Source organism: Ostrea edulis, chromosome 4, assembly GCF_947568905.1.
Source record: "Ostrea edulis chromosome 4, xbOstEdul1.1, whole genome shotgun sequence".
Taxonomy (NCBI): Eukaryota; Metazoa; Mollusca; class Bivalvia; order Ostreida; family Ostreidae; genus Ostrea; species Ostrea edulis.
Window position 1 is genome coordinate 50,077,256 of NC_079167.1, and position 17,665 is coordinate 50,094,920.

The window sequence follows — 17,665 nt, forward strand, 5'->3', positions numbered from 1 at the left end:
CTTAAGCCCTTTTCCAAAATCATTTTCAATGCTTTTTTTATGACTTAGACGTTTCCATAAGAATATTATCTGATTATAAACAAATGATATAAACTACAGTCTACTCCACTTATATTGAAGTCAATCATATTGAACTGTTATATTGAAGTCAAAATTAATCCCCAGTCACATTAATATAGTTCAACATCGGTTATGGTTATATTGAACCCTTTTCCAAGTAGAACAAAATCAAATGACTGAGAGGGTTTTTTGGGGGGATTTTTTTTTTTGTAGAAACCTTTCCATCCTTTTTTCATTTAATTTGCCCAAACAGAGAGAAATTCAAATTTCACCAGTCATCACAACTTTTTGTACCTTAGCACTGAAGAGGTGGTCTGCATCTGGTGGGTCAAGGACTGATTCATTTGCACCAAGTGCTTCAACATCTTTGTGCATGACATGGAAGCCACAGTGGTTTCCCATTTGAAAAGGTCTGTAGCAAGGAAAAGCTTCTGTCCACTCAAAGCTGGCATTGAAGAAGTCACTTGGTATGTACAGATTACCGTATCTTGATTTCAATGAAATTACATTGGCCTCTTTCCTGCAAACAATTGAATTAAAAAATATTATATAGCAGTTGAGACTACAAGTTTTCAAGCATAACTAAATTGTAATACATGTGCAGATGTGCAGAGTAGATGAATAATAATTTCAATACAATTTTGCCAGTTTAAATTAATCTTCATCCACTTTTCTCATTTTAATAAATATCATTAAATATAAATTAGCCATGGTTTCGAACTGCCAAAAATAGGAAAATGAGAAAGTAGAATAAGGAAAATATTCCAGTAAATGTATAAAGAAATACTTTTTTATACTTACATATCAAAAGAGAGTTTTGGCACTTGTACAACATATCTAGGCACAATTCTAGGCCTCCTTCTAGCTGGGCTTCTCTGATGACTGTTACTTTCAGCTCTCTTTGTTGGTGACTTTGATCTTGATCGCTTTCTTGGTGCAGGGGGTCTATCATTTCTTTCCCTTCTCTCCCTGTCCCTTTTCCTTTCTCTCTCTCTATCAAATCTTTCATTCCTTCTGATATTTCCTGCAGTCCTTGGTATTAAAGAATCATTAAACCCTACAAATACATGCAACATAAAACAACTCTTTATCAAATATTGTCTTGGATGTTTCTATCTAAAAATCTAATTCAAACAAGAGGTACTGTGAGCAATGCTCACTAAGAATACTCCCCGCTTACCCCAATCTCCCAAAGGGTGTTGTTAATAGGTATAAATTACCTCTTTCCTGAGTGTAAAAATATGGTATGCCTTTGTAGAAGAAAATGGAAGATATAGTACACAAATACATGTATAAACCTATAATTTTGACCTTGAGATCAAAGGTCAAAGTCATAAAGAGGTCATGAATGTACATGACACATAGTCTCATGGTGATACACCCATGTCTTATGGTATGACTATGTCAAAACCCTATAATCAATTTTGACCTTGAAGTTCAAGGTCATATAGAGGTCATGAAGGTACCCAATACATCGTCTCATGGTGATACACTCATGTGTCAAATATGGTATGCCTATGTCAAAGAACAAAGAAGTTATGGCCTGGACACGAATCCATTGTAAAAAACTTTTAATTTTGACCTTAAGGTCAAGGTCATATAGAGGTCATGAAGGTACTCGACACATCATCTCATGGTGATCCACCTGTGTGCCAAATATGGTATGCCTATGTCAAAGAACAAAGAAGTTATGGCCCGGACACGAATCTGCACAGACAGACAGATGGACGGACGGACAGACAGTGATTCCTATATATCCCCCAGAACTTCGTTCGTTCGGGGGGTGGGGTGGGGTGGGGGGTGGGGGGTGTATAATTACAGAGCTAATGCTAAATCCACTATTTATCACAAGATTTAGAAAGAAGAAGGGGGAGGAGGGGGTTTATACGGATTGCAACCCCTTTTCACTGATTTCTTAAGATTAAAATATGTTATTTTGCACTATTATTCTAATTCTTAAAACGCATCATCAAAATGATTATTTGTCTTCTTACCTTGCTGCATTAGTGGTTGTGGTGCAGGCTGGCCTGTAAACCCTCCTATCTGGTTTCCCTGCTGTACTCCAAATACAGGTTTGTTAAGACCATGCTGATTGCCCTGAGAGCTCTTTAACATGATAATAACTTTGTAAGTGATAAAATTTCATTCAGATCAACATTGTAAATTTCTATAGATATGATGTTTCCAATCACTCAAAATTTTTGTTCAATAATTATAATTGTTTACCACTTACCATCTGGTTAGGTAGAACTTGAATTCTAGTCGCATTCCACTTAAATGGCATGTTTGCATTAAAACTAGCTTCAACTAAAACTCTGTCATTCACCTTTGGTGCTGACCCTTTGACACAACTGTACAATAAAACAAAGCATAAAGTTGTGTGTCTAAAGCTTCCAAAAACATAATGTGTTCAATTTTTAATATCAAAATGAAAATTAGAATTGAGTACCTTGTTTGAAAGAATACATCCTCATCTACAAATCCAAAGTTATCATGTAGTTTGGTGATGGTGCCTGTAAATACCCGCTGTTTTGGCTGATTGGCCTGCACAGCGGCTGCTCGGGGGGCTGGATAACTGACTGTGGCAACCTGTGTGGTTGCTAGAGTTGTTGGAATGGCAATACCTGGCTGTGGGATAACTTGTGCTTGCTGCTGTAGGGCAGCTGCGGCTTGTTGCTTCAAAGAAATGAAGTACATGTATAACAAAGTGAGCATATGCTCTATGGTACAAGACACCCAATAGAATATATCCGCCTGACACCCGAGTAACATGCGATAAAAAGTTACATCATCATATGAACTTTTATTATCCTTAAAATAAGAAGTTGTGACCCACAGAAATATTTGTGTCATGTAAGAGTAAACAAGAGGCCCACAGGCCTTATCAGTCACCTGAATACTAGTGAAAAAGTATCACTACTTCCATGGGCTATGAAATCTAGAAAAATTTCCAGTTCTGAATATCTAAGGTAAATTCTAATGTTCAGCAACAGTATAAACAAGATGTGTTCTTAAAACTTCACTGTCCTCAAAAGTGCATACACTGATGAAAGGCTTTAAATAATAGGTGTATTTACATTTAAACATCAAAAGATATGACTAGTCCTAAAGTCATAACCCTGGGTTATGAAATTCACCATTTTTTATACATCCTTTTCTGCTATTCCTAAGTATGCATTTAGATTTTATACAGTATCAGCAAATTTACACATACATACTATATACTACGTTTGGCCCCACCCTGGGGTCAGAACCCTTACTCTGGAGAAAATCAAATTTACAATTTTGGTAAAAGACTACCTGCTCTCCATCACCATGCATTTAGTTTTTCTTACACATGTGCAGTTCTTGAGAAGATTTTTGAAAATTGGTCAATTTTGGGCAGTTTTTGCCCTGCCCCTAAGTCCCCAGGGGTGCAGGAATCCTGAAATTTACAATTTATGTTCCCCTTGTTCCAAAGATGCTTCATACCAAATATGAAAACAATTGGAATGATAGTTATTAAGATGTTAAAAATGTCTATTGTTCACACATTTAATAACTGACCATTTTGGCCCCATCCTGATACCAAAACCCCTACCCCTGGGATCATAAAATTTACAATTTTCGTAAAGGACTACCTGCTCTATCTAAATATCTATTTAGTTTCAATATAGTATCAACAGCACTAAAGAAGATGTTATTTAAGTGTTTTACACATAAACACTATATACCAAGTTTGGCCCCACCCTGGGGATCATGATATTTACAATTTTGGTAGAGGCCTTCCTGCTCTCCATCACCATGCATTTAGTTTTGTTTACACATGTGCAGTTCTTGAGAAAAAGATTTTTGAAAATTAGTCAATTTTGGACAGTTTTTGCCCTGCCCCTAAGGCCCCAGGGGTGCTGGAGACCTGAAATTTACACTTTATGTTCCCCTTGTCCCAAAGATACTTCATACCAAATTTGAAAAGAATTGGACTGGTAGTTATTAAGAAGAAGTTAAAAATGTTCAATTGTTAACGAACGACGACGGACTACAACCGATTGCAATAGGTCACCTGAGTTTACTAAAAAAAAAAATGGTAAGAGTTTCTATCAATGTAAGTGTAAACAAGAGTACCGCAAACGTTACATCACACTCCCATCGGACAGTGATGACAAAATTTCAGTGCAATCCATGAGAAAAAGTCAAATTAAGTATTTGACCTACTTTTAGCTCTAAAGTAGGTCACAGTGCACCAATTAAGCTGCAATGCAAACTGAACTTGTATTTCTCTAGGAGGAAAGTTGTGACGAAATTTCAAGGCAATATCTGTACCCGTAACAAAAAAAGTCTTGAAAACTGTTTGACCTACTTTTAGCCAATATGTAGGTCACAGTGCACCAACCCAGCTGAAATGCAAACTCATTCTTAATGCTTCTTGAGGGAGAAAATGTGACCAAATTTCAACACTATACATGCATCTGTTATGGAAAAAGTCTGCAAAACAGCAGCATAACATAATACATCTCGTCTGATAATGGGTGTATAAAAGGGAGTTTCTATCAATGTAAGTACATTAGAGAGCTGTGACTTGAACAGTATTTCAGACTTTATAATGCTCTGGGTACCTGGCTATAGACAGTGAAAGATATTGTTAGAATGTTAGTGCTCTAGCATCTAAACGGCAGCTTGCACTGTCTGTTTCCCAGGAAGCTGAGAAAGTTCGAGATTGATATAAGGTCTGCCGGGGTAATAATGTATTGTAAAGCGCTTTGAGCAGCATATGCTGGAAAAGCGCTACATAAAAACCAATCGTTATCATTATTATTATTAATGACAGGGACAGTCTTCGTTTCGTTGTTTGGCATCCAGGATTCTAAAAGAAGTTGAAAAAAATAATACAATTTTACCATGCGAGTCTTGCCCTAGCACCAGACCCACCTTCTCTCCTCACGATCAGTTTGGTTTTTTGTTTGTTTTATGTCCCTTTGAGAAATTTTCACTCTTATTGAGACGTCAATAGTGATAGGTGAAGTAACACAAATATAGACCTATGCTTAGCACTCAAGGCCATAGCAGTGAGGGGACCTATGCTTAGCACTAAAGGCCGTAGCAGTGAGGGTTCTTTAACGTGCAAATGCCTGTTGCGACATGTGACTGCTATTTTTTTCAAGGTCATATCTGAAAGAACCACGAGTCTCACATCTAAATGCTGAGTGTTTTGGCAGTGGAGCAATCACCTCCTATGTTTACGTCTTAGGTTTGACGCAGCCATGATACAAGCAGGGCTTGAACTAATGACATCCCAGTTACGGGTTGTTTTATGTCAAGGAGTAAAGACTTTTACAGAAATATGCATTTTTACAATAAGAGCAATGAATTTCACACACTTTTGGCAGGGGTTTCTTTCCTTATTATCACTATACACTAAGTTTGTTCATTAGATGTACAGGAGTCAATGAATTTTTTAAAATAATGTACTTTCACTACATCACTACATGAGCCATATAGCCTCACGCACCTTAAGGTATGCAATGTATAATGATCAGGGTTCGAAATTAACTTATGTCAGTAAGTCCGAGACTAGTAAAAAACGTGTCGGACTAGTGAACTCTCTACAGTACTAGTCCATACGGACTAGTGAAAATCCGGAAATCATCTTGAAATGGTAAAGATTTTTAGCAAGATTTGTCGGAGTCTCTTAGATGTTTGAACTTATGGTTGATTAACTGCATGGTCAAGTGTTTGCATGACTATGACAGCCTGATCTTCCAAACACATGGAGTGCGTTCGAGACCGCCGTTCTTCAAACGTGCACAAATTGTCAAATTCCTGCTGATTCTGAACGTCGAGTACACATCACGATAACGTGTTCTAGGTGCAAGAATTGCAAGTAGTGTGGTCTGAGAACATGCACGTTTATGCAAAAATGTTCTCGTCATTCGAAACTCTAACACAGTAGTTCATAACTGACTTGGTCAATCGAGTGAATTTTATTGATAAAATTTCGAACTCGTGTGACTCTAAGATCTGAGCACCAAAACAACAGAAACGTCGATCTCGAATGCACATATGGACGTTTATAAAAGGATTAACTCGGAGGTTAATATTGTATGCTTCTGAAGATCTTGAATACGAAATAAAATATGGTGGTCTCTTTTTCTTCTGTAGGTGTCAGAAATTAAATTGTTTCCAACTGTGATGTGTTTGGTTTGATTAAATACTATTGAATAAAATGAAGATCATTTTATGATATACTGGACGGACTAGTAAAATGCTGTGCGGACTAGTGAACATCAGTAGTGACTAGTCTGTACGGACTAGTGCTTGAAAAAGTTAATTTCGAACCCTGATGATCATATTTCATATCTAATATGTTGTATGGTGTGACCATTGAGACGAGCGAAGCCCATTAACATCTTGCAACACGACTTATAGACATTTTATCTGCCTCTTCATTTAACGCGGTGGATGTAAACAGTTACATTGTGACGTCATATTAGTTGCAATGTTTTTTCTTCTTCTCTCAAACCAAGCAAAAACAAAACATTTGAAGGTATGAGAAAGCATGTCTGGAATTTAAAAATGTTTATGGTACTTTCTAAACAGTCTAATTATTTTAATTACGGGATTGTCAATGAAGTATACCGCAGTGATGGCGACATTTTTCCAGAAGCATTATGGGTAATACTCATCTTTTCTCAGCTGATGAAGAGCAAATCACGTGACTCATATGTGTAATCAATGGAGCGAATTTGTCGCGTCGCTCGCTAATAAATGGATGGTGGAATATTTGTAATCATGGTATCATTTTGAAGGGTTCATCAAATAAAAATAATCCACCATAGGAATTTTCAAAATTTTGTTTACTGCTTGATTTATTTCACCTATAATTTAACATTGAAGTATATGGGAAAAGCAAGTTTTATTCCAATATTTTAAAAAGAAATTATATTTTCATACAAATCTCTTAATAGAAAGTTGCATACACTTTCTCTTTATTAAAATATGAAATAAAATTAATCATTGACCACACACATTTTTAGAAAATTAGATTTTTCTTATTTTTTACAAAGGGCAGACAACTCTTAAGTCAGACAAGTCTTAAGTGCAAAAAGTCCAGCTTCTAATCATTTACCAGTCATGTGAATTTCATCTGCTTCACTTTCATCATTATTTAACAATAAACCTTTATGTTGATCTAAATCCTTCAAAATTGTCCATTATCCTTTCATTATACATGGAATACCATAAGTGTCAAAATCCCTCACCCAGAGGCCATAAATTTCAAAATTTTGATAAAGGCTTCTCTCCTCACTATTCCTTTGTATTAAATTTGATTGTTTAATATCCATAAATCAAGAAGATAAACAATATGTGTTTGTGAAACACAAATGCCCCCGATAATGGCCAATTCCGAAGACGGCCAAGGTCACAAGGGCAAATATCTTGGTACCAGTAGAAAGATCTTGTCAAAAGAAATGCTCATGTACAATATGAAAGCTCTAATATTTACCATTTAGAAGTTATGACCAATGTAAAAAAAAAAATTTAAAGTAGGTCAAATGTCAAGGTCAAAAGGTTCAATACCAATGGAAAGATCTTGTAACAAGGAATACTCATGTGAAATATCAAAGCTCTATCTCTTACTGTTCAAAAGGTATTAGCAAGGTTAAAGTTTCAGACAGAATTACAAAATGACAGACAGGACAAAAACAATATGCCCCCCCTGATCTTCGATCTCAGGGGCATAAAAATAATACACAAAACACCAATATAGCCCCAAAAACCAAAAGGTATTGAATTTACAGTTTTGGTAGAGGCTTTCTCGATCATCAGGACTATGCACATAATTTGTTTGATAGATGTCCTGTAGTAAAGAAGATGGTTAAAGCTCGCATCATTTTAAAAAAGTTTTGGCCACTTTTCTCTGCCCTTAAGGGGACAGAGGTGACAAAATTCTAAAATTCTAAAATTCCCCTTATCCCACAGATATGCCAAATTTGGTAAAAATGGTCTACCAGATTTGGTTTAAATTGGCCTAGTAGCATTTAAGAAAAAGTTTCATATGTTCAAAGGTGAATGGACAATAACGAACTGGGACAACAGTGTTCGAAATTAACCATAGGCCGAGTCTATGTCAAATGACACCGGTCTATGCCAATTGTAATTGAGATAGACCAAATTGTTTATGCCGATTTTCTAGGTTTAAAGCAACAGAGTTCTCACAAAGGACCCTGGTCAGTCGTCGTCTGATAAACGTTATGAGGAAAGGATATTGTTATGGAAAGAAAATATGCTTTCTAAGTACATTAAAAGTAAATAACAATGTTTTAAATTTGTGTTATTTTTTTTCAATATTGTGGTCTATGCCAATACAATAAGGTCTGTCATTATTTAACTAATTTCGAACACTGGGACAAACAGTAATAGGTCACTTAAATAAAATGCACTATTCAACTGGTTAAGTACTCCAAATTAATTAATATGATTTAATTTAGTTTTAGAACTTGAATCCAATCCCTTTTAAGCTTTGTCATATTGAAAATATGTTCAAATCACCTGTGCTTGTAGACCTAGAAGCTGCTGAGCTGTGTACTGTTGTGGGTTGACCACACTCTGGCCAGCATTAGCCATACCATACATGGGCTGGACCTGCTGCTGCTGCATGAGAGGGGTGGCAACCTGAGACTGAGGCAAACTGTTCATGGATGAGGTCGCTGTTACAGATGTATAGTCTGTCACTGTCAACAATAACATAAACATTGTAGAATCTTTGAACTAGTTTAGTGTAGACCAGCATCAAATATAAAGGGGGGTCTTTATATACATATATATCCTATAAATACACCTAGCACTACAACTACTCTAATTCTACAAATGTATTTACACTGCAGACTAAATGTTTTTGCTTTTCAGGCTTGCTAATCAATGTTAAAAGCGGAGCAAATTAGGACAAGTCCTATTTGTCCAAAGAGCTGATCCACAATCAGTTCATCTGAGATGTACAATTCTAAAGACTAAGATTTGGGGGTTGGGGGTTGGGGGGTTGGGGGGTTGGGGGGGGGTCCTTTTAAATAAAAATTTAATTTGGAGAGCATGAGATAGGCTCTGAAAAAGTGACTCACCTGTAAAACATTAGATATCACATGTAGGAATATTTCTGTTTGATCATTATGCATATGTAGTTACTGTCTTTTGAAATGATAAGCTTTTTCATTTGTCCTTAAATAAAAAGATAGGAACACTTCCCCTATAGCGAGACCTCACTCAGGGATAGACATTAAATTTTCATCTCACATGTAAACTTCCATTCGTCCGAATGACAAACTTTGCTGTCTGAAATTATTTTACTCTATTCAAATACACCTTTCAACCAGTAATTTTAATTCAACTACAATTGGTGAATGGCCCAGTTTTCCTTCTTTACGTTACCAAATGCAAGAGCTAGGTTACAACTGTGAATTATACATGGCCAATTGTTAATGATTTCATACAAGTTTATGGGTTGCCTAACCCTGGGGCATTATTGTAGTGGAGTACAATTGATAGCAAAATAAAAACCAGATGATCTCTGTAGATTTTGTACAAGTAATATTGAAACAATAACACATATTTTTACTTCGTGTAATAAGACCCAAACATTGTGGAGTGAGTTAAGTCTTCATATATATAGAAAAATTTCAGAAAGAATTGGTTTTAATGTGTCAAATATAATATTTGGTGAAATTCCACTGTCTTTAAATAATAAAGCTATAAACTTTATAATTCTATATGCTAAACAATACATATTTATCTGTTTAATGCAGAATAAAGAACCAAATCTTGTTGGATTACTATGTCACTTAAAGTTTAAATATCATGTAGAGAAATATGCTGCAATTCAAGCATTTAAAATACATAACTTTGATAAAATATGGATGAAGTGGGAAAATATTTTTGCAATTGATTAATTATTACTACATGTACTTATCATTATTTTTAGTACATGTATTGTTGTTATTATTATTACTTTCACTATTGTACAGCAAGTAACCTAAACCACAGGGAGATGTATGCATGTATGAAAGGTATTTTTGTGTAAGTGTTTGATGTATTGTATGTAACCAAAAAAAAAAAAAAATTATAAAAAAAAAAATTGTATTATGGATAAGAAAATACAAAAACACTGGCAATAGCACTGAATTTCTGACAGAAGATACAGACCATACTGCTATCAGTATCAATTAAACTCGTAAATTAGGATTGTCACGCTGCCCAAAACCAGTGATTCATTTTGAAAATGGTTATCATGAGTCCAGCGGACTCCCCTTGATTACAATAATGAGTCCCATGCTAAAATCAATGAGTCCAAATTTCATTATTTCAAACAAACAGCCTGACAATCACAGGTATAAACAAACCAAGTTAAGGAAGAAGTTTAGTGTTGTCACCCCCTTCTAGAGAAATCATTTAATAACTTTTAAAGTGATGACTTATAAACGATGCTGATTGGTTGAAAAATTCGTTTGATTTCTCTGTCAAAATTTCGTTCGGAGTTCATCTGCACTAAGCACGCGGGACTACTTTTCTCTGGAATGCGTCTTCCCTGTTCTAATTTTAGTGCTATTTATAGAACGGGATTTTCCACACAAGCATTATATATAACGAAATGCATTTGTTTGATTTTTGTTTTTCATTGCTATCAAAAATTAGCATAACTAAAGATATGAATAAAATACAAATTATTTTGCTACGCGCATTGATGAAGTTTTCCTCCAATGTTTCGTTTGATACATGCATCAAACAAAGAATTATAAGTTTCATTTCTTAATGAATATTTCGCTTTTTATTACAAGCCGTCATTTGCAGAAAATTCTTGTTCGTAGCTAGTTCATATTGCAAAATGATTTTCAGGTGCTTAAAGTTGAATGATGGAAGTTTTTATTCCTAGCTACTTTGTTCATGCCATTTAGTTTTTTTGTTCTGTGCAAATGCTGCAATAAATAATTTTTTCTCCGTTTTCTTCATTTTTCTCATATCTTAGCCAAGAATAAAGTGCAAGTCATTTTTGATGACATTTTTTTCACCTTTCGAATTTTCTCAACCTCTACTTCGTTTTCAGGACTGACGTTTGATTTCGGGGACTCCGCGTTTGTTTTTTACCCGTATATAGTTACTGGCAATATTATCATTCACATCACTTTGCAAAACTGTTGTTAACTTTCCCTGATTAGGAAGTTTTAAAACATAAAAAAAAAATCAGTGGAATCGGATTATATGCGAGGAAATTCTAGTTCCCAGTTTTGTTTACCCGCCGTAATGCCTTATATATCATTTGGTTTCATTGGTTAATGCAATGCGAGTTGACCAATGAAATATCAATATTCTTAATTCAGAATATCTCGGGTGTGTAGTACGTTCTGGAGCTTAGATTTCATACTAATTACCGGGGAGAAAATGAAAACATTTTCATATAATTTCGAATGTTCATGCGTCCGCCGGGATGCACAGTTATTGAAACCATGCGTCCTGAGCAAATCCAATGCGTAATTTACGCAGGACGCACGCCAAAATGAATCACTGAAAACTCACATTTTTTTTCTAATTGAAATTAATTTTATATTTCAACACTGCCTTTCTTTTTTCAAATTGTCTTCTATCTGAATGTTACTTTGAGAGATGGTTGTGAAGTCCTTATTTTAGGAAAATATGTCAAGAATTTTTTTATATTAAATTTATGTGACAGCAACAAAAGAATACAACGATATCGGGCCTCAACTGTGTGCAGCTTTTTGTGCACCGTAAATCGAAGGTTTTTATAAGGGGTGGATCTGTACCTCTCTGTTCCGTCACAATATTTTTTCAGAGAGCTACAGTTCTGCAGCTAGCTGCCATCAACAAGACACAAAGTCCCCACACCATCATAAGAGATGCATCCCAACACCATAACTGAAAACCAACGTTTACATGGAGGGCACATGCATTGGGGTAGATTTGCTTTTCTCCAGATATAAACCCTGTGATTATCGCCAATAACAACTTGCGACGTCACATCTAGATGTGTTTTCTTTAAACCACAATCACAGCTATTTTTCTTGAATTGTGAACACCAACAATTTCATAAGCGACACGCTGATTGGCTAACATAAAGTTTACATGAACATGACCCCTAGTCGGGTTATGTCCGATATTCTTAAGCAGAGTATACGGCGTGGATCTAAGAAGTCTGATTTTAATTAGATTGAGTTATTGTCCTTTCCTAATTGAGACGTGCAAGGAAACAGTTGCCGTTTTGGAAAATCGTGAATACTTTTGCTATAGCGCTGTATAGAGCACTGTATGTATATCTCTATCTATATATATACACAAGTAATTTGTGCCACGTTGAATGTGTTGTAGTAAATCAGCATTGTAGAGGATTTGTCTTTATTTCCAATCAAAACAACACATGTTCATGGTAATAATTATTTTCTAGCTAAAGAGGGATAATTGCATCTCGCTATACTATATAGGGGAAGTGTTCCAAACCTGATAAACAGAGAAATCTTCAAAATAAAAGTTACCTGCTTGGGGTCTTGCCCACGGTGGGTTTTTTGTGCCACCAAACTGCGACATTGTTCCCTGGTGCAAGAAAAATATAGTAAATTAAACAATTCTGTGACATATGTACACTTCAGACTAAGTTCTGTGATAACAATACACGGCAGAAAAACGTGGTCATCATGAGACCGGGGTTACACATTTAGCTATATATTTGGTGAAAATACATGCCGCATTCATCATCATACAGTAAAATTCGTCATGTAAACTTCAATATTTCATCACAACAAAGAAATGCAGGCGTATTAATGAAGATCCAAACCTACTTATCCTAATCTAATGTTTTACCTTACCGTAGCTGATGTGTGGTTGCTAAACTATATTTAGGATTTATTTTCTCGAAACGAAGTATTATTCTTTCTTTCTACTTTTGCATTAACTCGTACGATGGAGTGTCTTCGGAAAAACACGAATGCGCCCACTAACTATATCAAAAGTCTTGTGGGGCTTTATCAAATAATTAAATCTATTTGTACACTATAGTTGACAGCTGCATAAAGTGGGTTACAGTAGAATACTTTAATATTTTTGTTCAAATCTATAGATTCATTTGAATGCTGGACAACCGCCCCCCCCCCCCCCCCCCCCCAATGATTCGCCCTCAAGGCAACTCGCCCTCCTGTTCAATGTTCCTCTTACATTCATTTTTGATGAAATAAAGTTTCCAACAATAATTTGAAATTGCTACCATTAAAATAATATTGTTTAAGGGAATTTCAATTCAACTAGTGCATTTAAATTCAGTGAAGACAAGTCAACTCGGCACCTTGTCAACTCGGCACCTTGTCAACTAACTCGGCACCTTGTCAACTCGGCACCTTGTCAACTCGTCACCTTAGGAAAATGTGAATTCGGCAAAATGAGTTTTTGAACCTAGAAGACATTCAATAACTATGAAGATAAGTATATGAATAAATATTTTTCAATACTAATATTATTCACTATTCATTTACAAAAGGCCCATGGGCCACATCACTCACTTAAGCAACAGTTCCTAGCATTAAACAAGCTTGAGCAAAACTATCATTATACATGCAGATTGGTTAAAAAAAAATCACCAAAAAAAAATTCAAAGGTAGCAACTAAAACTTCATCAATTATCAAACTTAACTACAAATTTCATATGCCCTTATAGACAGGTAGTGTATGTGGCCTTTCATAGTAACAAATTTCATCTAAGGATGCTTTGTGCCAAGATTGGTTCCCTATACATTCGCATGTAAAACTTTGATCCCCTATTGTGGCCCCACCCTAACCTTAGGGGTCATGAATTTTACAAACTTAAATCTCCAATTCGTCGGGAAACTTTCATGTAAATTTCAGCTTTTCTGACATAGTGGTTCTTGAGAACAAGATTTTTAAATGAACCACCCAATTTTTGCATTTTTATGATTATCTCCCTTTTGAATAGGACATGACCCTTCATTTGTTCAAATTGAATCCCCTTCACCTAAGAATGGTTTGTTCCGTACGTTTGATTGAAATTTGCCCAGTGGTTCTGGAGAAGAAGCTTTTCTGACCCAGTGAGGTTTTTAAAAAAAAAGATTTTTAAATGACACCACATTATTTTTGTGATTATCTCCCGTTTGAAGGGGGCATAGCTCATCATCTCAACAAACTTGAATGTCCTTCACTCAAGGATTATTTGTTCCAAGTTTGATTGAAATTGCCTTCAGTGGTTCTGAAGAAGATTTTCCTATATATCTGCATGTAAAACTTTGATCCCCTATTGTGGACCCACACTATCCCCGGGGGTCATGATCTGAACAAATTGGATTCTACAATACATCAGGAAGCTTTCAGGTAAATCTCCACTCTTCTGGCCTAGTGGTTCTTGAGAAGAGTTTTAAAGAGTTTCTTTATATATTCGCATGTATGGCTTTGATCCCCTATTGTGGCCCCATCATACCCCGGGGGTAATGATTTTAACAAACTTGAATCTCCACTATGAAAGGTCAAGATAACGAACAGTGATCAATTTCATAACTCCTATAAGCAATCCAAAATAGATAGTTTGGCAAACACAGATCCCTGGACACACCAGAGGTGGGATAAGGTGCCTAGGAGGAGTAAGCATCCCCTGTCGACCGGTCACACCCGCCATGAGCGCCCTATATCTTCATCAGGTAAACGGAATTATTCGTAGTCTTTATCCGTATTCTTTAGAATTTTTTAGAATTCCCATTTGATTGACACCACTTCTGGCATATGTTGTCGCACAGTAAGTTTGAAGTTTCCCCTTCACAGCTGTTAATATTTTCGTGAGGAGCAAAGATCTTGGTAGAGCACTTACTGGATCCAGCAATGTATCTTTGTTTGTAAGGGTTTTTATGTAGTTTAGGAATCCAGTATAGATACGGTAACTTATATTCAATCGCCCCATTGACTGAGATATTAAATGTGTCTAAAACTGAAGCACGGTTTTGAAGAATTTCATCTTTTGAAAGGGCAGTTGGAGTACAAGTACGATTACCAAAAGTGGAATTAATGCCAAGTTCAGTTAAAATACAGTTGTTATAATGAACCTTACAAACAAAGACAATGTTGTTACAAGCTTTGTCAGCTGGAACCAAAACGTATTCCTCATGTTACCTATCTAATTCTTTTATCACTTCTGGTTTACTAAACACAGAAGGATAGATGGTACGTACTTTTGTTTTAATATGTCTGATACGGGATTTCAATATCCCTCTTATGCTTTTAACCCATTCTGACAATGTATCAAGTTCTTCTTTTTCATATTTAGTCCATCGTCTGGCATAATCTTTGACAGAATTCATAATAGAGATGAAGTTCTATCGCCAATTGAAAGACCGATGTTCTCCGTATTTCGGACCTTTCAGAATAAGTTATTTGAGGTCCTCATTTTCAACTAAATGTATATGTATATCAATATCACCAGTAATGGCATGTCCAGCTGGACTATAATTGAAAAAAGATGAAGAACAAGAACATGTTGGTGGATTACGTATAAGATGGTCTATATCTAGGCACTGCAAAGTTTGTTTATAATTGAAAAGTTTGGATGCAATAGTAGAAGTATAGTTGTAGGAAATACAGGGTGTAGGCTTGAACTTGAAATAAGTTGGAATACAAGACTGAACCCTTTTATGACGAAGAACGTTGCTTATGTTGACTACATCTATTTTTTGTTGTAAATTTGGGATCAAGGAACTGGCGGCATGATTTGGAAGGAATATCACCCATGACCCGTGCTGGCCCAAAGGGCCTGTGATTGGCAACATCCATAATCATAGAGTTCAGTCTATATTCAGGTGTTGAAAAATCCAAGTATAGACTAGCTGTGGCTTCTTCAAATAACGTATGTAAAACTCTCAATGGAACAGAGTAAAATTTTGTACGAATATGATGTGGACCTAATTGTCTGTTGACGTAAGGTAAAAGTGAACCAAACGTCACATTATTTATACTTGGTCTTTTATATGAACGATGTTTATGACTGCGTTTCCGTCTTTGAGTATTGTGAAAGAGTCTCATCACATTCACGTTATGTCCTTGTGGATATAGTCAAGTTTCCCACATTATATACATTATCATTGCGTCCGTAAGGAAATGCAGTACATAGAGTCCTGATCCAGTGATCTCTCGTTGTCTACGAAAAATTTCCAAAGTCCTTACTCTGATGGACAAGATGGAGTGGTTGGGTGCATTAAAATGCTTACCACCATTATTTACTTGAAATATTCTCTCACATAAATTAAGCCACACAGCTGGTTACACTCAATAGCGTAGACAATGTTAGAAGATTTACAAGTCAAATTATCAAAAGTTTTGGTATAGAACCTACGTCCAGTGAGATTACTACTAAATAAATTTCTAGTGATCCGTATATCACAAAGTTTTACAATTTTTTACAGAATATCTTGAGATCGAGTACATGGGATCTGAAAATAAAAAATACTCGTATCTCTTAAAGGAACATAACAGTTTTTAATTTGGGTAAAAGAATTTTCGTTTCTGTACCAAAGCTGACTATTTGACGATTGTACATAAGACAAATCTTTGATATCTCGAAGGATAATCCGAGGGACACCAACCGATCTGTAGGAGCCTGTGTCCCTTATAGACTCCACAGAGTGACACCTTTTTACTTTGGGCGACGTGTCAACCAGTATTGTTTCGTTATTGTGTATATTCATGAAGGAACATATATCGAGCGACAAGTATCCTCAGGGACAGACTGTCCACCAGCAGAGATACAAGCTCGATGGTTAAATGAAAGGTGAAGATAACGAAGAGTGATCAATCTCATAACTCCTATAAGCAATACAAAATTGGGCAAACGTGGACCCCTGGACACACCAGGTGCCTAGGAGGAGTAAGCACCTCCTGTCGACCAGTCACACCCGCCGTGAGCCCTATATCCTGTCAGGTAAACGGAGTTATCCGTAGTCAAAATCAGTGTGCCAAGAACGGCCTAACAATCGGTATGAAATATGTCAGACAGCATTTGACCCAATGATAGGTTGTATTGACGAACTAGATCGTTATAACGACCGTAGAATTGACCCACTTCTCAATTGCCGTCAGGACTTCTTTGCCAGACCGGAAATGACACGGATATCCCTTTTCAAGTTTGGGAATAGGAAGAAGTCGCTAGGAACTAGGTCAGGCGAACAGGCAGGATGTGGTATTAATTCATACCCGTTTCGCTCTACAGCATCCATTGCAACTTTGCAAGTGTGGACTCTCGCGTTGTCCTGTTGCAGCAAAACACCTTTAGAGAGTTTACCATGGCGTTTTTCACGGATGGCAGTTCTCAGCTGGTCTAGCAGTGTGCATAGTACACTCGAGTCATTGTACTTGTCTTGGGTAAAAAGTCCAACATGATAACGCCTTTTGCGTCCTAAAATGCTGTGGCCATCACCTTGCCAGCAGATGGTTGCGTCTTGAACTTCTTTGGCTTCGTGGACCCAGGCCCTACCCACAGACGACTCTAAGCTTTATTCTCTGGCTCATAATAATCAACCCAAGTCTCAACTACAGTCACTAGACGCAAAAGAAAATCATCTTTTGACCTAAAACGCCTCAACAA

At 36.3% G+C, this 17,665-nt stretch overlaps 1 protein-coding gene across 5 annotated transcripts in view; it reads right to left on the minus strand.

The window, feature by feature from the left end:
• The window catches only part of LOC125669535 (cell division cycle and apoptosis regulator protein 1-like), a 30,369-nt gene extending 17,415 nt beyond the window's left edge, over positions 1-12,954 (minus strand). For all 5 annotated transcript variants that reach the window (XM_056162845.1, XM_056162844.1, XM_056162842.1 and 2 more), the window contains exons 1-8: positions 12,903-12,954; positions 12,573-12,630; positions 8,590-8,771; positions 2,510-2,736; positions 2,294-2,411; positions 2,055-2,166; positions 862-1,117; positions 355-580 (exon numbers count right to left, since the gene is read on the minus strand). In XM_056162845.1, coding sequence (XP_056018820.1) covers positions 355-580; positions 862-1,117; positions 2,055-2,166; positions 2,294-2,411; positions 2,510-2,736; positions 8,590-8,771; positions 12,573-12,624 — 1,173 coding nt within the window. In that variant the 5' untranslated portion in view covers positions 12,625-12,630; positions 12,903-12,954. The remainder of the gene's footprint in view (positions 1-354; positions 581-861; positions 1,118-2,054; positions 2,167-2,293; positions 2,412-2,509; positions 2,737-8,589; positions 8,772-12,572; positions 12,631-12,902) is intronic.
• Between the last annotated feature and the right edge of the window lie 4,711 nt (positions 12,955-17,665).